At 62.1% G+C, this 23,926-nt stretch overlaps 1 protein-coding gene across 1 annotated transcript; it reads left to right on the top strand.

Annotated features, from left to right (window-relative positions):
• The first annotated feature begins 5,672 nt into the window (after positions 1-5,672).
• NAA40 (N-alpha-acetyltransferase 40, NatD catalytic subunit) lies at positions 5,673-19,857 on the top strand. Its single transcript, XM_002721032.5, has 8 exons — positions 5,673-5,922; positions 11,609-11,704; positions 12,390-12,442; positions 16,558-16,653; positions 16,739-16,897; positions 17,028-17,111; positions 17,472-17,549; positions 17,731-19,857. The coding sequence occupies exons 1-8, from the start codon at positions 5,791-5,793 to the stop codon at positions 17,870-17,872; spliced, it is 840 nt and encodes a 279-aa protein (XP_002721078.4). The 5' UTR covers positions 5,673-5,790; the 3' UTR covers positions 17,873-19,857.
• Positions 19,858-23,926: the final 4,069 nt, after the last annotated feature.

Raw genomic sequence — 23,926 nt, 5'->3', positions numbered from 1 at the left:
CCCAGGATGGAGTTCTGGGTCCTGGCTGCAGCCTGTCCCAGCTCTGGCTACTGTGGGCATTTTGGGAGTGAGCCAGTGGTTGGAAGATCTCCCTCTCCCTCCTCCTCCTCCTCCCCCCATTCCCCCCCTTCTTCTTCTTGTACTCCCCTCTCTGTTGCTCTGCTTTTCACATAAATAAAACGTTAAAAAGTTCATGGGAAGTAGAATTTAAAGATGTTAATTTTTAAATTTTATTTTATTTATTATTGTTTTTTTTACAGGCAGAGTTAGACAGTGAGAGAGAGAGAGACAGAGAGAAAGGTCTTCCTTTTTCCATTGGTTCACCCCGCAATGGCCGCCGCGGCCGGCGCACCTCGCTGGACTGGAAGTGGGGCAGCCTGGACTTGAACTGGTGCTCGCATGGATGCTGGCGTTGCACACGCCAGCCCTACCCCGCTGCACTACAACACCAGCCCCGACACAGGAGGCTAACCAGAGCTTTAACCCCAGACTAGCTGCCCAGCCATCCACAGACGTCTTGAAGTGCCTTTGTATTGGTGGTCTTTATGATTTTAAAATTTTTATTTAGTTATTTTCATTTTACCTGAAAAGAAGAGACAGAACGAGGAAGAGAGAGAATCTTGCATCTGTTGGTTCACTCCCCAAATGCTCACAACCGCCAGGGCTGGGCCAGGCCAAAGCAGGAGCCTGGAGCTGCACTGTGAGTGACCGGTGCCTAAGCATCGGAGCCCTAGCCTCTGCCTTCCCACCAGGTGCACGGTGTAGTCGGAAGCTGGATTGGAAACAAAGTAACCAGGAAGAAGCCTGGGGCAGCCCCCAGCCTCACACAGCGGTAACCCAAGATGCTGTGCCAGATGTCTGCCGGCCAGTCTCACTTTATGAACAGAGAGACAGCTCTGAGACATCAGTCACAAAGCCAGCAAGCAGCAGAGGGGGGAGGGGCTTTAAACCCAGGCTGGCTGGACTCCAACACAGGCTCTGTCCACCACCCGCCAGGGCCCACGAATCCCTGGGCGGGGGGGGGGGGGGGTGAGCTTGTGCCTTGGAGCAGGAACAGGGCACTGAGCCTTCTCTGGTCTCGGGGCGGGGTGGGGGGTGGCTGGATGATGTCATCTCCCTACCTCCTTGGCCAAAACCCAGCAGCCTGGGGGAGTCGGGAGTGGCAGACAGTGCAGAGCACAAAGGGGAGCATGGGGGCAGAAAAGCCACAACAGGGCGGGGGCTGTGTGGGGGCCAGGGGCTGAGCCTCCCCCCCCCACCTTACCCCTGCTCTGCAGACACAGTCCTGTGGCTGGAATGTCTGCCTTCAAGGGCAGGCTCCCAAGTGGCTCTTGCTCACCTGCGCCACCTTCCTCCCGCCCTTGGCCCCTTCTGCTCCCTGGGGTGCTGGTAACTGTGTCGGATTTTCTGAGCTCTGGGTGGGACAGGCAGCCTGAGGAAAGCTGCATGGGCGCCCACCTGCATTCCCCCCGGGAATTCCTCAGGTCCTGCGTCGTTCAGTACTGCCCTACGCTCCCTGCCCTGAGCCCCCCGCTCCGAGGGGGACCACAAGTGCCAGGCCGTCTACACGGCGCAACTTGAACCCCGCCTGGCCAGAATGGAATTCCCCAGCTTCCCTGCCCTGCACCCCCAAAGCTGCTCCTTCCAGAGTCACCCCCGTCTCCTTGGAAGCCAGCTCCATCCTCCAGGGACTCAAGCTCAAAGCCTGGAAGGTATCCTGACTCTCCCTCCCACGGCACAGCCAGTCTGCCAGCGGATCCTGCCGGCTCTGCCCTCCGCCTGCCTCTCGCACAGCCACGCCCCTCCTGCTGGCGCAGCGGCTCCTGTTCTGCCCTCCCCTCGCCCTCTTCCCACAGGAGGGTCGGCGCCCCAGTGGGCTGACGAACACCCAAGCTGGCGGGGCTGCTCCTCTGCTCAGCCTCTCCCGTGGGCCTCAGGCCCAGGGTCTTTTGGAACCGACTGATGTCACCGCCCGGATGCACCTGCTGGCCCGCTGTGCTGCTCACGTGTCCTTGGACATCATTCCAACCACAAGCTGGCTTGGGGGTTGGCACCTGCTGGACGCCCTGCCTGGAATCCCGTCCCCCAAGGCCTCCTTACGGCAAACACCAGAGCTGGACCCAGACACCGCGTGTCTGCCTTCCCCGAAGCACCCTGTGGATAGCCACAGACCCTCACCCTCCCTGTCTTCCTGACCCCCCCCCCCGCCTGTGTCTACCTCCACGAAATCTATCTCATTTAACATCTGGATTCCAGCTCCCTGTGCTCTGCAGGCCTTGCAGGAGTGAACCAGGGACGGCTGACGGCTGTCTCTCCATGCACCCCGCCTTACAGAAGCCACCTTAGTGGCGAGTGGAGCTAAAAGACACCGTGTGTGTGTCTCCACTTGGGAGCACTGACCAGTTCCACCCCAGGAGATTCTGGTCTGGCCCCAGGGGTTTGCAAACCACATGAACTCCCCAGGTGACTCAGAGGCAAGTCACACGGAGGTCACACTCTGGTTTGTTGAAAACGACTAAAATTATTGTTGTCTAGGCCGGCGCTGTGGCGTAGCAGGTAACACCGTCACCTGCAGTGCCTGCATCCCATATTGGTGCTGGTTTGGGTCCCAGATGCTCCACTTTTTTAAAAAAATATTTTATTAATTTATTTGAGAGGCAGAGTTACAGACAGAGAAAGGGAGAGACAGAGAGAAAGGTTCACTGCTGGTTCACTCCCCAGTGGCCACAATGGCCAAACTCGTGCCCATATGGGATGCCGGCACCACAGGCGGAGGCTTAGCCCACTACTCCCCAGCACCAGCCTCCAGCTGCCCCACTTCTGATCCAGCTCCCTGATAATGCACCTGGGAAAGCAGCAGACAATCCCCAAGTGCTTGGGCCCCTGCACCCACGTGGAAGACCCGGATGAAGCTCCTGGCTCCTGGCTCCTGGCTTTCTTTGGTCTGCCCGGCCCTGGTTGATGTGGTCATTTGGGAAGTGAACCAGCAGATGGATGGAAGCGTTCTCTCTCTCTCTTTCAAATAAATACAAATAACTTTTAAAAATACTGAGTTTTGTATCCATGAATATGGACTGTCTCTTTCTTTTTTTAAAGATTTATTTATTTATTTGAAAGAGTTACACAGAGAGAGCAGGAGAGGCAGAGAGAGAGAAAAGGAGAGAGAGAGAGGTCTTCCATCCGCTGGTTCACTCCCCAGATGGCCGCAACGGCCGGAGCTACACTGATCCAAAGCCAGGAGCCAGGAGCTTCTTCCCAGTCTCCCACATAGGTGCAGAGGCCCAAAGACTTGGGTCATCTTCTACTGCTTTCCCAGGCCACAGCAGAGAGATGGATTGGAAGAGAAGCAGCCGGGACCAAAACCGGCGCCTATATGGGATGCCAGCGCTTCAGGCTGGGGCTTTAACCCATTACGCCACAGTGCTGGCCCCAACTATCTCTCAATTCATTTAGAGCCCTACAAAACTCAATCTTAAGATATAGTTCTTAGCCGGCGCCACAGCTCACTAGGTTAATCCTCCGCCTTGCGGCGCCGGCACACCGGGTTCTAGTCCCGGTTGGGGCACCGGATTCTGTCCCGGTTGCCCCTCTTCCAGGCCAGCTCTCTGCTGTGGCCAGGGAGTGCAGTGGAGGATGGCCCAGGTGCTTGGGCCCTGCACCCCATGGGAGACCAGGAGAAGCACCTGGCTCCTGCTATCGGATCAGTGCGGTGCGCCGGCCGTGGCGGCCATTGGAGGGTGAACCAACGGTAAAGGAAGACCTTTCTCTCTGTCTCTCACTGTCCACTCTGCCTGTCAAAAAAAAAAAAAAAAAAGATATAGTTCTTTTCAACTTCATTATAGATTCAACACATTCTCAATCAAAATCCCGGTGAGTTGTTTTGTGGATCTCGACAAAGTAATTCTAAAGATGTACTATGAAGCTACAGTATCAAGATAATATGGCATTGGTGAACAAATAGACAAATAGATCAGATGAACAGAATAGGAAGCCCAGAGAGAGAGAGAGACCTACGTATCCACATGAACTGTGTTTTGAGAAAGAGGCAAAGGCAACACAAGGGAGAAAAGATAAACTTTTCACCAAACGGGACTGCGACCACTGGACATCCACTTGCGAAAGCAGAGTCTAGACACACACCACACATCCTCTGCAAACATGAACTTCCCCTGCCTCCGAGACCCAAATGCAGGAAACAGAGCACGTCTGGAAGACAACAGGGAAACAGGGTGATCTCAGTTTGGTGATTCCTAGCTGGGCATGGCACCAAAGGCAAGGAAGAATGAGCTGAAACAGGATTGCATTAGACCTGGTATTTCTTGCTCTGCAAGACGCACTGTCAAGCGAATAAAAAGATCAGCCACAGACCAGAAGAGAATACTCGCAGAATATGTATCTGATACAGGGCTATTATCCAAATGAAGACCCCCCCCCCAATAAAACTTAACATAGCATAACAGACACTTCACCAAAGAAGACAGACAGGGCAAATGAGAATGCAAAGAATGCTGCCTGTTACACATTATCAGGAAAATGATGACAAAGTCAAACGGCCACGAGATAAGACTGCGTCCTATCAGAATGGACAAAACACAGACACGGTATGGAGCAACAGGAAGTCGCTGGTGGGAACGCAAAGCACACAGCCGTCTTGGAAGACCGCTTAGGCAGTGTCTTATAAAACTGGACGTATTTTACTGTTGCGATCCAGGAGTCCCTCTCCATCATCTTGACCCACAGGAGCCGAGTAGGCAACCAGGGGTCCTTCAGGAAAAGACAGAGTAAGTAAAGTGCAGCGCATTCGGCAGTGGGACCTGGGCGGGACTAAAACGACACGAGGTACCAAGTGTGAAAGGTGGGGTCACTTAGAGCGCACAAGTGTTACCAAGTGGAGGGAGTTAATCCAGACAGGCCGCAGACGGGGCTGATGTGGCACAATGGGTTAGGCTGCCACCTGCGACGCTGCCACCCTGTATGGGCGCCGGTTCGAGTCCCAGCTGCTCCACTTCCGCTAATGTGCCCAGAAAACAGCGGACGACGGCCCGAGTCCTTAGGCCCCAGCCACCCGCGTGGGAGACTCGGCTCCTGGCTTCAGCCTGGCCCAGTGCCGGTGGTTGTGCGTGTGGGGAGTGAGCCAGTGGATGGAAGGCTCTCTCTCTCTGCCTTTCAAATAAAATACATTTTTTAAAAAGTTAACGTCCAGGATGCCTGATGTCGCTGACAGCTCCATTCATTCCCAAACGGTTGTCATCCACCTGTCACCCCCGGACACCGAGGCTTCGGCCGCGATGGCATCTCCTTGCCTTCTGACCCCCGCGCAGCTCAGCGCAGGTGCTGGCGAATGTCTACAGAGCTGGCGAATGAATGCAGGGTGGTTGAATGGCCGGAAGACGAATGAATGAATGGATGAATGAATGATAAGACCCTGGTTACAAAAGGAATTTCGGGAGTCCAGATCCAGAAGGCGAGAGGGCTCGGGAGGGGCGGGACGCGACGGGCCGCCGGCGCCTGCTCGGACAGCGGCTCCGCGCCAGCAGGGGAAGACGCCGAGCGCCAGGGCGGCGCTGCCAGCCGTTGCCATAGCGACAGACCCAGCCGGCGAGGGGGCGGGGCCGGCGGACACGTCATCCCCAGCGCGACGCTCCTCCGCACCTCCCGCCTCTTCTGGTCTGAGACCCTCGGCCCGCGTCGCGCGCGCTCCACCTGCGCGCTTTCTCCCGGCTCGCCCCCCTCCCCCGTTCTGCGCCGGCGCGGTGCCCGCGAAGGCCGGCCGGGGAGCCTGCGAGGCGCATGCGCGCTGAGAGGGCCCGCCGCTCCGGTCCCGCCGCCGCCGCGCCGCCACCGAAGCCGTCGCCGCCTCCCTGCCGGCGAGGGTGTGTTAAGCAGGGGCCGAGGGTCGCCGCCGCTGCCGCCGCCATGGGGGTGAGTGAGGCAGGGAGGAGAGACGGGGGGTCCAGGAGCGCCCCTCGCCACCCTCGCCCCCTTCGCCCCCATTGTTCCTTGAACCCCTTCTCACGTGACCCCGACCCCCTCCGCCTCACGTGACCCCCAGCCCCCCACATGACTCTGCTCCCCGGTTCTAAGGGTCTCCACTTTCGGCCTATCCCAGGAACCTCCCGGGGGGCCTCCTTCCCCCTGGGTGCCCCCCGCCCTGGCGTCGCGCCCGCCCCCTCCCGCTCGCCGACCCGTTATGGGCCTCCCCGCCACCCCCTCAGCGCCCCCGGCCCGGGTGCCCGCGCCCTGGTTGTCACCGGCTCCGCGGATTCCCACGCCCGAGGCCAGCCCTGGCTTGGAGGGGACGGACGCCCCGAGATAACGAGGCGCCGGGCCAAGGTCACCAGGCCCCGCCTCGGCTCCCCGGCTCCCTGCCGGGAGACCCCTCCGCCGGCTTCCTCCTGCTGGGGAGAGGCCTGCGCGGCCCCTGCGCCTGGGTTGTTGGTAGCCTTAGCCCTGCAGGTGCACCCGAGCCGGGAAGATGAGCGGCCCCCGGGCCTGCGGCCGGGAGGTGCAGGTAAAGGCACGGGCCGCACTCGTCCGCGTGTGCCTGAGTGTGTTCTCTCTCCCGAGTCGCGGAGAAAGCGCTCCTCCGGCAAGGAGACCCGGCCCTGCCTGCTGCGGGAGCCCTGGGCTCCAGCCCCGGCTCCGCCGGCCCAGAGCGCGAGGTTGTGCCGGCGACACGGGCCTGGCGCCCGTCGAGTGGGACCCACGGACCTGGCCCTTGGCGGGAGTGGCCACGGTTAAACGAGAGCTTGGGTGGAGACAGCCAGGCCGCCGCTTTGCAAGTAGCGGCCGCTGTGTTCGTAGCCTCAGCCTTCGTGTTAGTGATAGCTGTGAGCTATTTTTAGCCCTCTGGACGTGTCCCTGCTGTCACTAACCTAGATTTTTTTTTGCCCTCCAATATTTATTGTTAGACGAAAATGGCCATCTAATCCATGGCAAAACGGACACTCCGGAGTGGGCCGTGGGCCCGCAGTCGGGGCGCCAGGTGGGGTGGAGCCGGCGCGGGCTGCGTGGCTGTGCCGACGGGGGGCGGGGGGGACAGCGGCGATGGCTTCAGTAGTGGGTTCCTGCCACTCGGGGGCGGGGGGGGCCTGGATTGCAGCCCTAGCTTCTGGCGTAGGCCTGGCCCGACCCTGGGAATAGAAGCAGTGATAGGAGCGAGCTCTCTGTGCCTCTCAAAAATCATGATGTTCCACCCAGGGAATTTGGGGACTGTGTACTTCAGTGCAGAAAGTCACCTTGGATTTTGATGAGACCCCCGGAGCCCAGCTGTTGTTTCCAGCGACTGACACCTGTGCCTCCCGTCAGCCCGGGGTCAGTCGGTGCAGACGGGGCGGCCGCCGTGTGGCCCGCTTCCTCTGGGTTGGCCTGAAATTCGTACTCCCTCCAGGGCCGGGCTTACTACCTACTCAGCCCTGCCGGATGCATTTCCTGGCACGGCCTCTCAGAGTCTCTCTGGCCTAACTCACACACGGCAACACCGTGTCATCCCCCTGACACGAGCTGGGGCTGTGCACGCCCCGGTGGGTGTCGGGAAGTCACCGCTCACATGGTCACCCCGGCAGAGGGCCCGGCTCCGTGTGCCAGCCTGGCATCGGGCTGAGCGCGCGGCCTCAGGTGTGGCCCCTTCCTTCCCTGCGGCTGCCGCACGTGGGCCGTGGGCCGTGGGCACGCATCAGGTTTTGTTGTTTGTGCATGGCGCTGGGGAGGAGTTAGAGTGCCGATCTCTGTTGTCTTTGCCCAAACCTGGTTCATGTGGGATGGGATGCTGTGAGAGACGAGGCCTTGACGCTGTAAGTCGACGAGGTGCCAGGTCGGCTCCCTGGAAGGCTCCGCTGCCCTCATTGCCCGGAGCTTCGGCGAGGTCGGTGAGAGCGGGCGTCCAGGGCTGCACGCGGGGCTCTGCCCCAGGAGCGCTGGAGCGGAAGGGCCGCGGGCTCTGGGATCAAGCCCAGATGGGCCTGGATGGTCCGTTCCACGGGAATCAGTGGAGCGCGGGGCGCATGCGTGGAGCGTGGAGCCTGCTGGGAGCGGAGGGAGGCCTCCGAGGACCGCCGGCCGGCTCGCTGCCTGCTCAGGGTCTCAGCGGTGCAGTGGACGCACAGGCCGTGCTGGCTTGTGGAGATGGAGTAGGTGGCCACATCTCACGTTAGCGGGCCCTGCACACAGAGCTCGGCACTGGAGAGAGGGTGGTTTCCCTGATTGCATGTCTTTTATTTTTATTTATTTATTTGAAAGTCAGAGTTACACAGTAACTCCGTGTAACGCTGCAGAGAGAGGCCTTCCATCCACTGGCTCACTCCCCGAATGGCCACAGCGGCAGAGCTGCGCTGATCTGAAGCCGGGAGCTTCTTCCGGGTCTCCCACGTGGGTGCAGGGGCCAAGCACTTGGACCATCTTCTGCTGCTTTCCCAGGCCACAGCTGAGAGCTGGATCGGAAGTGAAGCAGCCGGGACTCGAACTGGCGCCCATATGGGATGCCGGCACCGCAGGCGGCAGCTTTACCCACTACGCCACAGCACCGGCCCCTATTTGTGTTTATGTAAAAGGCAAAGAGAGAGAGAGATCATCCATCTCGTGGTTCACTCGCCAAATGCCTGCAGCAGCCAGGGCTGGGTACGGCCAAAGTGAGGCGCCCAGAGCTCCGTCTGGTTCTCTCACTGTGTGGCAGGGGGCTTGGGGACCGGAGCCGGCGCCTGCTGCCTCCCACGGTGCACGCTGGCGGGAAGCTGGAAGTGGCAGCAGAGCCAGGACTTGTACTCCAGTACCGGATGGTGATACCCCAAGTGGCAGCTTTTTTTTTTTTTTTTTAAGATGTATTTATTTGTTTGAAAGGCACAGTTACAGAGACAGAGAGAGGGAAAGAGAGAGAGGTCTTCCATCTACTGGTTCACTCCCCAAATGGCCGCAGCGGCTGGAGCTGGGCCCATCAGAAGCCGGGAGCTTCTTCCAGGTCTCCCACGTTTGTGCAGGGCCCAAGCACTTGGGCCATCCTCCACGGCTTTCCCAGGCTTTCTAGGTGCATTCACAGGAAGCTGGATCAGAAGTGGAGCAGCCGGGACCCAAGCCAGTGCCCACGTGGGATGCGGTGCCGCAGCCCAGGCCCCCTAAGTGTCGTCTTAGTGCTGTTCCACATGCCTGCCCCGCTAAGATATTTTTATGTCCAGTTTAGTGTATCTGTCCTCCCGACAGTCCAGTGACTGTTGGTGTCACCGTGCTCTGTTAGCCCCATTTTATGGATGAGGAAACTGAGGTTCAGAAACACTGAGGACTTTGCTGCGAAGGGCTGAAGTGCCTTGCCTGGTCACACAGCTGTTTAGTGCCAGAGCTGAGAATCCAATCCAGGTCTCCCGCCTCCACTGGCACCCTGCGCTCTGTTAGTGAAGCTCCCTGGGGAGAGGCCTTAGCCACTGTGAGCGTCTGTCCTCCATGCTTGCTTCCTTTCCTAATTAGGGGATTCTCCCATGTCCCTCAGGACTGCCTTTCCCGGGGCAAGACTAACTGGAACAGTGGCGGTCACTTTCCTCGTGTGCGGGCACTGAGCGCCAGCCGTCAGCTCCGCCTGCCTTGCACCCTGTGCAGGTGGCAGAGCATCTGAGGGCTGTCCTGGTCCCTCGGCCTCTGGCCCGGAGCAGCGTCAGTCCGAGGAGCACCCGACCTGCGGGCCACGGTCTGCGGTCTCCCGGAGGCCCGACCTGGCCCTCCTGCTGCTTGTGCTTGGGAAATCCTGCTCACGGGCTGCGTCCCGGAGTCATGCGTGCCCCCCGGCGCCTCCGTTCTTCCTGTCTGTGTGGTGTCGGACAGTGGCAGGGGGAAGGAAGGGGACTCGCGTCTCCTGGCGGTGTGCTGGCTTCCGCCCTGTCCCGCGCCCTTCCCTGAGGCCAGCACTGGCTCTGCACCTCCCGGAGGTCCATTGCCTTCACAAGCTGCACGGGGAGGCGTCTCAGCAGCGGCACACCTGCACTCCTGCCGCGTGCAGCTCCAGAGCCCCGCCAGCTTCCGCCCCCTCGGGCTCCTCAGTGCAGAGTGCGGCCTGGGCGCCGGCCTCGGGGCGCGGTGGACGTCCACGGGCGAGGCCCTCCCGGGGGGGGGACAGCAGGGCCGGTGACAGACGCCGGCTGTGCGGCCCAGGCCCAGGGCCGAGGCTGCGTCTGCCCCTGAGCAGGTCCCGGGGCCTCAGTTTCCTCCTGGGTGAAGGGAGGGTGATGTTTGCCGTGAGACCTGAACCCCGTGTTCGTTCCTTGAAACCCAGATTCCCACAGGAAGAGGGATGCTCAGGGCCTGTCAGTGCTGGAGGGGGCTCCGCGCCGCACCCCGGCCTCGGGGGGACAGCCCACCCTGCTGCGCGACCTCCCGCCCCTCGGTTTGGAAGCATGAGCCGAGCAGTGCCCTCCTCGGGAAGTCGAGCTCAACCCGCGCCGGTGCCCTGTGCCAGCCCTGGGTGCCGCTGGGGCTGTCAGACGTCTCCCGTGAGCTCAGGGCAGGGAGAGGCTCCGAGGGCCTCTGCCTGCTGTGCCGCCTGGCCGGCCGCGCAGTGAGCATGGGCCGTGGTTTGTTGGGCAGGAGCCGTGTAACCCCGGGGTCCGCACTGCGGAGGAGGTGGTGTGGGCCGGAAGCTCGGACGAGGCTGTGTTGTCCTAGGACCCTGAGGGAGAGGGGAGCAGCGAGAGGCGCTGGCCCAGGTCGATCAGACGTCAGAGCCTGGCCGTGCTCCTCGTGTTACCCGCCTTTTAACAAGAAGAGCACGGGCCGGCGTGTGGCGTAGGGGTTGGTCGCCATCTGCTGTGCCGGCGTCCCATGTGAGCGCTGGTTCGAGTCCCAGCTGGTCCAGTTCCAATCCAGCTCCCTGCCGGCGCTCCTGGGAAAGCAGTGGAGGGTGGCCCACGTGCTGGGCCCTGCACCCCCGTGGGAGACCCGGATGGAGCCCCTGGCCCCTGGCTTAGGCCTGGCCCAGCCCTGGCTGTTGTGGCCACTTAAGGAAGTGAACCGGAAGATGGCAGTGCATGTTCTCTCTCTCTCTCTGTAATTCTGACTTTCAAATAAAGAAATAGATCCTTAAAAAAAAAAAAAAAAAAAAAAAAAAAAAAGAAGGAGTCATTTCAGCCTGCAGGAGCTTGCGTGAGCCTCATCGCAGGATCTGGTCTGGAGAGCAGTGGGTGACCTGCGGGGGCTTGTGTGCCCGCACAGCACCGCCCGTCCCGAGCTGAACCCCTGGGGCCCTGCGCCCCGGCCCCAGCTCCCGCGGGGCTCCCCTGACCGGGTCTCTGTCTCCTGGACAGTGGAGGGTGCTGAGAAGGCCTCAGGTAGGCTCCCCCGGCGGAGCAGCTGTCAGCGCTGCCCACCAGCCGCTCCTCCCTGACCGCTGCCTGGCCGGGCTCTGGCATTGGGCGTCTCCTCCCCGGGAGGGAGGGAGGGAGTGAGAGTGTCCCCGGCCTGCTGGCGCTGGCTCCCCTGGGTGCTCGCAGGGGTCTGTGGCCAGGAGGCCGGGAAGCGGCGTGGCCGGCTCTGCCTCATGCTGTGCTGCGGGGCGGCCCCTTCAGCGCTGCGGGGAAGTCAGGCCTTGGGCTGGCCGCAGCCCTTCCAGCCAGCGTGGCTTCTCCTCCTCCAGAGGAAGTCGAGCAAAGCAAAGGAGAAGAAGCAGAAGCGGTTGGAGGAGCGAGCGGCCATGGATGCCGTCTGTGCCAAGGTGGACGCCGCCAACAGGGTGAGTCCTCCCAGCCCCTGCCGCCTGGAACTGCCCCTTGGTTTTTATTTTGACTTCTGCTGGCGCCACCCTGTGGCAGAGTTGTGGTACTTCCCCTCGCGGCTCTGCTGGCTGCTGAGAGAGTTGGGAGGAGGGCGGGCTGTGGGCCCAGGTGTTCAGACCCGCAGGTGCCGGTGGGCGTGGCCGCTTCCCTGGCCCCCCCCACTTCTTCCCCGTGGAAGGGAGTCTGGAGAAGTTTTCATTAGGACTTTGCGCTCTGGGGAGGAAGGCTCCGTGATGAAGTGTGGTGCTCGGCGTTCTGCTCCTTTAGGTGCTGGGGGCGGGGGGCCACGCCGGGCAGCAGTGGCTGGGCAGCTGGGAGCAGCCTGCTCGCCACGGCTTTCCACGCTGAACCCGGGCAGCTCTGCCCCTTCCGCACCCATCGTGTTGGCCGCTCGTGGTCACCCCCCCTCCCCCGTGTGAGGGTGGGGCCCGGGAGCCTGCTCTCGCGTCTGCAGCCCTCTGCCCAGGCGAGGCCAGCGGGGGTTCTGGGAGGAGCGCTGCTGCACCCGCGGCCGGTGACGCCCCGCACCGGGCCTCCTGGAAGTCCCCGAGCTCTGCCAGCCGAGCGGACGGGGCGCCCGCCCCTCACGCGGCCTCCCGCCGGCGCCGTGCGCAGCTGCTGCCCCTTTCTTTCCCTCCACAGCTCGGCGACCCCCTAGAAGCCTTCCCAGTGTTCAAGAAATACGACCGAAACGGGTGAGTGGCCCGGGCCTACCCGGCTCTGCTGGTCCACAGGAGGCCCTTCCGCGGAGGCGGGCTCGGGCCCAGAGTCTCCTTTAACGCGAAGGACAGAAGCGGGGGCTCGCGAATGCCCCCTGTTGACGCGAATCCTGCTGGGGAGGCGCAGGGGTGTGCCAGCAGGCAGGCGCTGACCTCGGGCTGTCCGTCACAGAGCTGAGGGAGGGACGGAGGTGGCGGCACGGCGTGTCCCCTGCCAGGCTCCGGGGCCTTGCGTTCCTGCCCTGAGTGACCAGCAAAGCCACCTGTTGGCTGTTGGGCCCTGGCCGAGTCACCTGACTCCTCTGTGCTTCAGTGTCCACGTGGAGATGAGCTGGTGTCGGGGGCTGGGGTGTGGTGCTGAGCACTGAGCACTGAGCACTGGGACTGGGAGCCGTGTGCGGTGCCGCCCGCTCTGTGCTTGCTTTATAAAATGGGCAGCGTCGTCTGTCTCCCGAGACGCTGCTGGCTGTCGTGTTTCTGTGACTTGCCCTCTGGCTTAGGGAAAAGCAGGATTTCTCAGTTCTGGCTGGAGTTGCAGCTGAGCCTCTTGTTAGCGCGGCTGGACAGGTCACCCTGGCTCCTCAGCCTCGTTGTTCACCACTTGGAAGGGTGACGAGACAGGCCGGAAGCGAAGCCTCCGCTCGGAATGCCCTCCGCCCCATCCCAGCACTGGTCTCAGTCCCGGCTGCTCCACTTCTTTTCCAGCTCCCTGCTGGTGCGCCTGGGAGGCAGCGAGGGCCCGAGCGCTTGTGTCCCTGCCGCCCATGTGGGAGACCTGGCTGGAGTCCAGGCTCCTGGCTCCAGCCCCGCCCAGCCCCGGCTGTGATGATCACTCGGGGAGTGAACCAGCAGCTGGAAGAGTGCTCTCTCTCGTTCATTCTCTCTGTCACTCTGCATTTCAAGTAGATAAATCTGTGAAGAGAGAAAGGGGCCAGTGTCAATGGCGTACTGGTTAAAGCCAGCACCTGTGACACCGGCGTCTCATAATGGGTGCCGGTTTGTGTCCCGGCTGCTCCGCTTCTGCTCCAGCTCCCTGCTGTGGCCTGGGAAGGCAGCAGAAGACGGCCCCAATGCTTGGGCCCCTGTATCCCCGTGGGAGACCCGGATGGAGCTCCTGGCTCCTGGCTCAGCTCTGTTCACCCTGGCCATCTGGGGAGTGAACCAGCTGATGGACGACACCTCTCCCTCCCTCCCTCTAACTCTGACTTTAATAAGTAAGTGAAGGCCGGCGCCATGGCTCAATAGGCTAATCCTCCGCCTGTAGCGCCAGCACCCCAAGTTCTAGTCCCAGTTGGGGCGCCGGATTCTGTCCTGGTTGCTCCTCTTCCAGTCCAGCTCTCTGCTGTGGCCCTGGAAGGTGGTGGAGGGTGGCCCAAGTGTTGGGCCCTGCACCTGCATGGGAGACCAGGAGAAGCACCTGGTTCCTGGCTTCGGATCAGCGCGGCACCGGCCATAACGGCCATTTGGGGGGTGAACCAATGGAAAAGGAAGACCTTTCTCAGTGAGTAGCAGTGGTGTTGGACGTCTCGGTGAGTAGGCACCAGCTGCAGAGGTGTGCGTGATGGGGTGTTTACAGCTGCTTAGACCCGCGTGGATCGCATCCGTTCCTCCTCCTGTCTGCGAGCAGAGGCCCTGCAGCTGTGCCTCTCAGCCGTCATGGACGTGGAGGTCTTGCGACAGCTGCGAGTGTTTCCATGTGGCGGGCTCCCGCTGGCCTACACAGTGGGCACGGCTCCGAGGCCGGCCTTGCTGGCTGACCGCGGCGCCTCTGCTGCCTCTGGTCCTGCTCGCACGCTTAAAGAGTCCAGAGTACTGGAAGAATCTCTGCCTGCAGACCAAGCTTTCTTTGTCTTTAAAGATACTTTGAGAGGGGGGAGAGATTAAAAAAAACTATATGATTATTTAAAGGCAGAGTTACATAGAGAGAGAGACAGACCATCTGCTGGTTCACTCCCCAAATGGCCATAACTGCCGGGGCTGGGCCAGACCAAAGCCAGGAGCCAGGGGTTTCTTCCAGGTCTCCCATGTGGGTGCAGGGGCCCAAGCACTCAGGCCATCTTCTGCTGCTTTCCCAGGCGCATAAGCAGAGAGCTGGATCAGAGGTGGAGCAGCCGGGACTCGTCAGTACCCACATGGGATGCTGGCACTGCAGGTGGAGGTTCAACCTTCTACCCCACAGGGCCAGCCCCGAGAGAGATGTCTACTGGTTCACTTCCCAGATGGCCACAGGGCCAGTGCTGTGGGTAGCACTTGGGCCATCTTTAGATGCTCTGCCTTCCCAGGCATATCAGCAGGGAGCTGGATTGGGAGTAGAGCAGCCGGCGCCCATACAGGATGTCAGGCACTGCAGGCGGCGGCTTTACCCACTGCACCACGGCGCCCGCCCCTGTTTTGTCCTTTTTAAATAAGTTAGCTGTTTGTAAACTTGATTTCTTTGAAGCATTGCTCCCATGAACTTTTTGTTTTTTAAAGATTTATTTATTTATTTATTTGAAAGTTACACAGAGAGAGGAGAAGAGGCAGAGAGAGAGAGAGGGAGGTCCTCCATCTGCTGGTTCACTCCCCAGTTGGCCTCAATGGCTGGAGCTGCGCCGATCCGAAGCCAAGAGCCAGGAGTTTCTTCCGGGTCTCCCAAGCGAGGACAAGGCCACAAGGACCCGGGCCATCTTGTACTGCTTTCCCAGGCCATAGCAGAGAGCTGGATCAGGAAGTGGGGCAGCTGGGACTCAAACCAGTGCCCACATGGGATGCCGGCACTGCAGGCGGCGGCTTTACCCAGTACGCCGGGGCGCCGGCCCCTCCCATGACCTTTTCATAAAATGTAAGAATTTCACCCTTCTTCCACCCAGGCCTCACGGTTGGTTTGTCCTTAGTTCAGTCTTAGCAGGACTCGCGTTGCTCTGAGGGAGCTCTCTCCGAATGGACGTCTTACCCGTTAGTGCCCGCTCAGACGTGTTCTAACAGGTCAGCGTGGGTTTGTTTATTTTGCTGCAAGCAAACTGGAAATCCACGTGCAGTTTTCTTTTCTTTTTTAATTATTTATTTGAAAGAGTTACGCAGAGAGAGGAGAGGCAGAGAGAGAGAGAGGTCTTCCATCTGTTGGTTCACTCCCCAATTGGCCACAACGGCTGGAGCTGTGCTGATCTGAAGCCAGGAGCCAGAAGCTGCTTCCGGGTCTCCCACGCGGGTGCAGGGGCCCAAGGACTTGGGCCATCTTCTACCGCTTTCCCAGGGCATAGCAGAGAGCTGGATCGGAAGTGGAGCAGCCGGGTCTCGAACTGGCGACCACATGGGATGCTGGCACTTCAGGCCAGGGTGTTAAGCCACTGTGCCACAGCACCGGCCCCGTCACGTGTCGTTTTCATGATGCGCATTTTCCTTGAGCTGCTGGTGGGCCCCTGGCGGAGGTGGGGTGGAGGCAGCGCGCTGTAGGGCCAGTCCTGACAGCCCCCTGGTGCGTGCATGGACGGAAGACTGCAGGGCCGGAAGTTGCGAGGCTGAGCAGGCGTGCGGCTGGTGTGGGAGCGGCTCCTGAGCGTGCCGTCAGGCCACCGAGGGCTCCTGCCCGGGACCTCAGAGCGTGCAGGCTCACTCTGGGAATGCGGTGTGCACTCGCACAAGTGGGCCCCGGGTTCAGCTGTGTGGTGCTTCAGTGTCGCCAGGAAGAGCCGCCTTCGTGCCCGTGCACTTGTTAGTGCAGGGAAACAGCTGTGCTAGGCCGGTCAGCCGAGCCACGGAGGGTGTGGGCACGGGCGTGCTGAGCCCCAGCGGCTGGGAGCGCACGATTGGTAGACGAGAGCCCCGCGGAAATTAAAGCAGTAGGGGAAACGCCTGAGGGCAGGACCAAGGAGCCGAGAGGAGACCCGGCCAGCAGAAAGGGCGGGGGGGACAGGCAGGGGACACGGTGTGGCACCGATAACTGGCCTGTGGTTAGGGCAGTGGGCTGGGCCCCTTCTCTGGTTAGGCGCAGGCCTGGCTTTTCCTGCAGATAACTGAGACGGGTTTGCCTGCCTGGTAGCCGTCCAGGAGGAGCCTCTGGGCCCAGGCGTGGGCACTGCGCCGACCTGCCTCCCACCCCCCTTGTCTCCCAGCTTGAACGTCTCCATTGAGTGCAAGCGAGTGTCTGGACTGGAACCAGCCACTGTGGATTGGGCCTTCGACCTGACCAAAACCAACATGCAGACCATGTAAGCACGCTCCGACAGGGGCCTGCGCCCCCAGCTGGCTCCCCCTTCCCCGCCTCCCCCAGCCTGACTGCCCCACCGTCCCCAGGTATGAGCACAGCGAGTGGGGCTGGAAGGACCGGGAGAAGCGGGAGGAGATGACAGATGACCGAGCCTGGTACCTCATCGCTTGGGAAAACAGTTCCGTCCCCGTGGCCTTTTCTCACTTCCGGTTTGACGTGGAGTGTGGGGATGAAGTCCTGTACTGGTAGGAGCCACGGCCCTGCTGGGCAGCGGGAGAGGGGACCCTGGTGGCGCTCTGGGCACGGCAGTGGGGGCCGGGGCGCGGGCTCCTCAGCTGGCCCGCAGCCGCTCGGCGCTCTGCTTCCTCCTCCCAGCTACGAGGTGCAGTTGGAGAGCAAGGTCCGGCGGAAGGGCCTGGGCAAGTTCCTCATTCAGATCCTGCAGCTCATGGCCAACAGGTGAGGGCCGCCCTCCCGGGAGGGGCTGCCCCCGGGACCGCTGCTGGGCTTGGAGCCGCTCGGAGGGCGAGGCTCTGAGGGAGGCGTGGGAGCTCACCTTGGGAGGCTGCTCCCGGCCCTGCTGCGTCCCGCCCAGCACAGCGAGCGGCTTCCGAGGGCTGATCTGCGCTTGCGTGCTGTGGCTGCAGAGAGGACGGGGGAAGCCCGTGGCGCGGCCTGACCCAGCCTGTGTGCCCCAGGCTGGCTGCAGCCGGGACTGCGGGCTGTTCCCGGGGTGCGCAGGAGGTGCCGCGGACGGGAGCCAGGCTGTGTGGTCCTTGTGTGACTGTCCTGTGAGGCGCTCGCTCTGCTTTCTCCCAGCACGCAGATGAAGAAGGTGATGCTGACGGTATTTAAACACAACCACGGCGCCTACCAGTTCTTCAGGGACGCTCTGCAGTAAGGAGCTGGACCCGAGTGGGCCCCCGGGGAGCAGCCTGTCTCCCCACGGCTGTTCTCCTCGTCCCGGCCTGTGGTCCCGGGGGGCTTGGGGTCCGTGAGCCCGGTGTAGCGGGGGACAAGCCCTCGGGCCAGGGAGGAATCCGCTGCTATTTTGTGCCACCCTTTTCTCCTGCTGCAGGTTTGAGATCGATGACTCCTCCCCCAGCATGTCCGGTTGCTGTGGGGAGGACTGCTCCTACGAGATCCTGAGCCGGAGGACCAAGTTTGGGGACAGCCAGCACTCCCACACGGGTGGGCACTGTGGTGGCTGCTGCCATTGAACTCCCGGAGCCACTTAGCAGTCGGAGCGCTCTCTCCTGAGGCCTGAGCTCTCCCTGGTCCCACGCCGCTTGCCAGGTGCCCTCCGAAGGCCTGCATGTGCCAGGCGGCTCCCAGAGCACACAGAGCCGTGGAGGGAGTGCTCCCAGCTGCCCCTCGTCCTCCTCCGAGAGCGGGAGGAGCTGCGGGGGCCTGGCCGTGGTGCTCGTCCTCGCGCGTGGCTGCCGCTGGCTTAGCCCTGGGCCACTGCTCTGCAGCTGGGTTCCCAGCAGCGACACGTGGACGAAGCGGGTGTTTGTACCCACCTCTGTGACAGTCCTAGCGTCCTGTGTCGGGCCTGCTGATCTCCAGAGGGGGGGGACTCGGCGTAAGATCTGGGCCTAGCGAGAGGCCTGGGGGACTCGCCTGGGCAGCGCGAGGGAGACCAGAGGCGGGCTGTGCCGAGCTGCAGGAAGCTCTTCCAGCCACGTGGGCTCCGCAGAGCGGGGTCGTCCCGGGACCAGCCGGCCAGGACGGCGCTCCCTCCGCCGCCCCAGCGAGCAGCCGCGAGGACCAGCAGCGAGCTCGAGGTCCCGTGGGCCCCGGGGAGGATGGCTCCTCTGACTTCTGGGCTTGCAGCCTTCAGAGCTTGGCCCGTTGCTCTAGAGCGGTGACGCCGAGGTCCCGCCGTGCCTCTCTGTGGCCCCACAGCACTCCCCCCCTCCAGCCCACATACCTCTGCTCTGTCTCCAGGGGGAGATAACATCAGGGAGCCCTCGTCCTCCCCCGGAAGAGCCCCTCGTTCCCTCGTTCCCGGTGTGGGTCACGCCGTGTCCCGTCTTGGTGCTGACAGCTCTCTGAGGCGTGGCAAGCTTCCCCACTGCCGCCCGGCCTCTTAGAGCCCCCAGCCAGCAGCAGGCCCTCCGCCTGCACTCCCCAGCCTCGACCCCCGCGGCCTCAGTGAGGCGCTAGTGCCACTGCCCTGGCCCCCGGCCTCAGCCTCCTGGGACCACAGTGACTGCTGTCCTCTGGCGTGCTCCTGTGGCAGCTGGAGCCGGGGCGGAGGGCCTCATTGCCCCCAGGACGCGGGCTTGGACTGCGCTCATCCGCATCTCCAGGCGTTGGTCCGAACCCTTGCCCAGGGAGAAGCACGCAGCACCTCTCCTCAGCCTCCCTGCGCTCTGCCTGGCCTCAGGGCCATCGCCTGCGGGGTCTGGGTCACACCCCACCTCTGCCCTGCCTGGCCCCAGCGCGGCCCCTGCCTCAGCCGGCCTCCGCCCAGCTCCCGTGCTGCCCTGGACCCCCGCAGCAGTGGGCCTGGGCGCTCCTGCTAGGGGCCTTGCGGCTTTACACTGGAGTAGCCCGTGGCTCCCTGGGGACTTGACCCCACGCGCGCGTTGGGATCGCGGAGGGGCTTGGTGGACTCGTCCAGGAGTCCTGAAAAGACAGAAGCGTGGTAGGAAGTTCTCTGATCCCTGTCTCGAAGGGTAAGATGAGTATTTATTGGATCATGGATTTCTGATACCTCCCACTCCAGGGGACCAGAAGGAGCCCCCAGTGTAAGCCCCACGTGTGATGCGTTCAGCGTATGTTGTCCCTGTCCAGCCACTGGACACCTGGCACCCGGGATGCCTGGCGCCTTGCTCTGCCCTCCGGCCTGAGCTCCCCAGGAGGCGTGGCCTGGGGCGGAGGAGCCGGCGATTTCTCCCGCCTCGGTCTTCCCTGCTTCTCCCACATCTTGGCTTTGAGAAACAGCAGGCCTTCCTCTGTATCAGGCATTTGTGTGAGTGTTGTTTCGTTTGGGGCAACGTTGGAATATTGTTTCGGATTTTTTCTTTTTTAGTTGTATTCACCCTATTTCAGGTTATTTTTGAAAAAACTTGGAAGGTAAACTCCTTCTTGATATTTTTTTCTTTAGCATTTTGTCATCACTGGAAACAAAGGGAAAAAGCGACCTCTCTTTGCGTTGGTTGTATCTGTACGTCACGAATAAAAGACACTTTGTTCAGCTGCGGGCTGGCTTCCGTGGGGGGCGCCACGCCAGGCTGCCTGGGCCCAGGGAATCCCATGAGCCCTGAGCCCCTTCCCGTGTCGGGCCCAACCCCGGGAGGCCTGGGGCCGGCAGCCAGGGGTGGGCGTGGAGACCTGGATACTGTGTGCACCGCTTCCCTGGCGCTCAGAGGAGGCCCGGGGTGTCCTCCTGCGGGGGCCTGCCCTCCTCCTAGAGCCCCGCGCCCTCCACGACCTGTGCCGGCTGGGGCCGCCGGAAGCTCCCGCGCCGTCAGTGGGAATGGAGTGGGTGAGTGTCTCCCCTCCCCTCTGCTCTATCGGTTCACGCGACGTTTTTCTGTCTTAGTAAACACTCTCTCAGTTTCCTGCGCTCACAGAGGCAGGCTCAGGGAGGGTAACTCAGGGCAGGCCTGAGAGCCAGCTAGGTTCTGAGTTGGAGGCTCTGGCCCCGCCGGGTGACGACGGGTGTCCCAGGCAGGGAAGTGCACCAGGGAGCGGGAGCTGGGCAGTCTGGTCCTGGACGGTGGGGGGTGACCCACACGTGCGGGGGGCGGGGGGGGCCAGGCTGCTGCCCTGAGCCATGGAGAGTGAGTGCACGCTCAGAGCAGTGCTCTGGGGTCTCAGCTGTCCAGTGGGCACTGGCTGTGGAATGATGTGGCCTCTGCCCCAGGGCAAAGGGGTGCCCCCAGGGCCTGGTCTCTGCAGGGGCCGCACCTTTGAGGCCCCAAAAGAAGCCTCCCAGCACCAGAGGGCCAGGGCTGTGTGCTGGGTGGTTGTGCAGCGTCTCGGGACAGGTTCCCCCAAGCCTTGTTCTCAGCGTGGCCATCCCCTTGGGGCGGGGCGAATGGCCAGCGCCAGGAGCACCGAGGTCTGCGCCACTGCCTCTGCCCCCTGCCGCTGTGCTGTGGCCTCCACTGAGTGCCGGCTTCTTGACTCAGTGGTCCTTGCTGCCCCCCTGTACTGCCCCAAAAGGGCGGGGACACGGGTCAGCATGTGGGTCCCGCCTCCAGGCGTGGAGCGGAGGGGTCAGTTCAGGACGGGGGCAGGGTTTTCTGGATTTGTTGATTTTTGTTTCTTTGTAAGGGATTACACTTAAAATATACACACACACACACACACACACACACACACACGGGGGCTGGTGCTGTGGCCTAGCGGGTAAAGCCACCACCTGCAGTGCTGGCATCCCATATAGGCGCCAGTTCAACTCCCGGCTGCTCCACTTCCTGATCCAGCTCTGTGCTGTGGCCTGGGAAAGCAGTGGAAGATGGCCCAAGTCCTTGGGCCCCTGCACCCACGTGGGAGACCAGGAAGAAGCTCCTGGCTCCTGGCTTCCGATCAGTGCAGCTCCAGCCATTGCAGCCATTTGGAGAGTAAACCAGCAGATGGAAGACACTCTCTCTTTCTCTGCCTCTGCTCCTCCATAACTCTGCCTGTCAAGTAAATAAATATTTCAAAAGATGTTCGCATTTTGTTTGAGAACCAGACAGACCTAGAGCTCTCCCATCCACAGCTCGCTCCCTAAACGCCCACAGCAGCCAGGGCTGAGCCAGGCTGGAGCCAGGAGCCAGGAACTCCATCAAGGTGTCCCTTGTGGGCAGCAGGGACTGGCCCTTGGGCCATCACCTGCTGTCTCCCAGGGTGCGTGGCAGCAGGAAGTGGAGGAGCTGGAACTGGAACCGCGTGGGATGAAGGCCCGCCCGGGCATCTGGTATAACCGCGTGGGATGAAGGCCCGCCCGGGCGTCTGGTATAACCGCGTGGGATGAAGGCCCGCCCGGGCGTCTGGTATAACCGCGTGGGATGAAGGCCCGCCCGGGCGTCTGGTATAACCGCGTGGGATGAAGGCCCGCCCTGGCGTCTGGTATAACCGCGTGGGATGAAGGCCCGCCCTGGCGTCTGGTATAACCGCGTGGGATGAAGGCCCGCCCTGGCGTCTGGTGTTGGATGCCGTGCTCACTTCCCCCAGCGCAGTAGGGGCTGGTTCTGCTGCCACAGGACGAGGCTCGAGCTGGGAAGGGGTCACGGCTGCAGCCAGGGCGGCTCGGGCCTGTCCCTGCCTATGCCTCGGTGGGTGAGGTGAGCATGTAAACTTGTGTTGGGGCCTTAGGAATCTCCACTTGGGTTCTTAATCACACAAAGGTGGCATTTGCCACAGTCAGGGGAGGGCTGCTGGCCCTGCCAAGGCCAAGGTCACGCCAGCAGGCACCTGTGCTCAGTGCAGGGAAACCCTGGGGGATGGAGCCCAGCTCCACCAAGGCTGGCTCCAGGGTCCTGGAAGGACCCCAGGCCCTGTGCCTGTGTCATTGTGCTCTGACACAGGAAGGCACTGTTGCAGAGGGTGGCCTGGTCGCTGGGGGCCCCCACCAGTAGTCAGCGCTAGATGCTGACTGGCGTGGGGTACACGTGGCCCTCGGGTTGTGCTGCCTGGCTTAAGGGGTGGGGAGCTGGGATGGGATGCGGGTGCAGGCTGTGAGGGTCCTGGTGGGGTGAGGGTGCCCAGGAACAATGGAGAGGAGTAGGGACCTGCGAGGTCCGGGGACCAGAGGCCGGAGTTGTGAGTGCAGGCCGCCCCTCAGAGGGCACAGGGGCCTGGGTGGGGCTGGCCTGGGGTTGCAGCCATGCTCCACCAGGCTGGGGCCAGGGCCACTCAGGAGCAGGAAGACAGTGACCTGGTCCCATCACAGATGCTGCTGCCTGCGGGCTGTGGACCAGAAGGGGTTAACCACCACCTGGCTCCTGGCCAGCGCATCCCCCACCCCCAGCCCGCAGCCTATTCCCTGTAGGACACTCCCCCTCACCAGGGACAGCTGCATGCAGGCCCGCCCCCCTGGGCATCTGGCACTTGGCAACAACAGCTGTGCCCAGGAGGAGCAAACAGCCCTCCAGGATGCGGGGTCTCTGCCCCACCCCCACTCTGCCCCCATCTTCCCCAGGTCAGGCTTCCCAGGCCAGTGGAGGCCCGCCCCCCACCCGCTGCTGCCTCTGCACTGGGTCCCGCTGAGAAAGGGGCGTTCTCGAGGTTGTCCCGTGTTGGCTTGGCAGCTCCTCCCTCTGCCCGCTCCGTCACCCTTGTCTGAGCCTGGGCCTCCCTGAGCCTTTGCAGGCTCTCCTGCTGTGCCACAGGCACGTGGAGAGGGCCCAGGCACCCTTGGAGAGCCGTGGGATGGGTTCCTGGGGGCGTGGCCAGCACCCACTCAACTCGCAGGAAGAGTGCAGGCCAGGTTCCCGCGGCTGCAGGTCAGATGCTCTGGGAGGCAGCGAACCAGGAGTGCAGGGTAGAGCAGTTGCGGGACTTGGGGATGCTGGCCCCGCAGGGCTGTGGCCAGCCCCTCCCTAGGCCTCACAGGCTCTGTATTTGGACGTGGTCCAGTGCCACTGTGGGGCCTGAGCGTTTCATGGACAGGGAGCCAGGCTTGGGGGCCATGGCGGAGGGGGGGGCTTCTCCAGCCCATGTGCAGCCAGTGGGCCTGGGGCCAGCTCCGGGTGTCTTCCCTGGCACCAGCTCCCCGGCCCCTGCTCATTCGTGGAAGGGGGAGGTGGAGGGAAGAGCTTGGGCCTGGGCTGGGACCTCTAGACCTCGCCCTTAGCGAGGCACTCGGGCGTGGTGGGAGGTCCCAGGGTCGGAGACCTGGGTCCTGTGCAGGCAGCACAGCATTGCCCTGGGGTTTAGAGAAAGCCTGTCCAGGGTCCCTGTCCACCCTGCATGGTAAACCTCCCCTTGTTTAATACCATAAAGAATGTCCAGTGTGGAATGCTGGGAAATGCAGCACCCAAAAAGCAAAAGCTCCCCTGTCTCTGCAGCAGTGCCCCAGACTGGTGTGTGTCCTCAGGACTGCTGTCTGGGCGCATCTAAATCGCTTTTCTGACAGGCAGAGTGGACAGTGAGAGAGTGAGACAGAGAAAGGTCTTCCTTTTCCGTTGGTTCACCCCACAATGGCTGCCACGACCGGCACACCACGCTGATCTGAAGGCAGGAGCCAGGTACTTCTCCTGGTCTCCCATGGGGTGCAGGGTCCAAGCACTTGGGCCATCCTCCACTGCCTTCCTGGGCCACAGCAGAGAGCT

Source organism: Oryctolagus cuniculus, chromosome 1 (genome assembly GCF_964237555.1).
Source record: "Oryctolagus cuniculus chromosome 1, mOryCun1.1, whole genome shotgun sequence".
NCBI classification, from domain to species: Eukaryota; Metazoa; Chordata; class Mammalia; order Lagomorpha; family Leporidae; genus Oryctolagus; species Oryctolagus cuniculus.
Note: the sequence above shows the minus strand (reverse complement) of the source record. Positions and strands in the feature narration are given on the sequence as shown.

Coding starts and splice junctions, on each gene's coding strand:
- NAA40 (XM_002721032.5), top strand. CDS start 5,791: ATGCGCGCTGAGAGGGCCCGCCGCTCCGGTCCCGCCGCCGCCGCGCCG. Junction 12,443..16,557: donor AAGAAATACGACCGAAACGG/GTGAGTGGCCCG, acceptor CTTGTCTCCCAG/CTTGAACGTCTCCATTGAGT. Junction 16,898..17,027: donor GGGGATGAAGTCCTGTACTG/GTAGGAGCCACG, acceptor TCCTCCTCCCAG/CTACGAGGTGCAGTTGGAGA.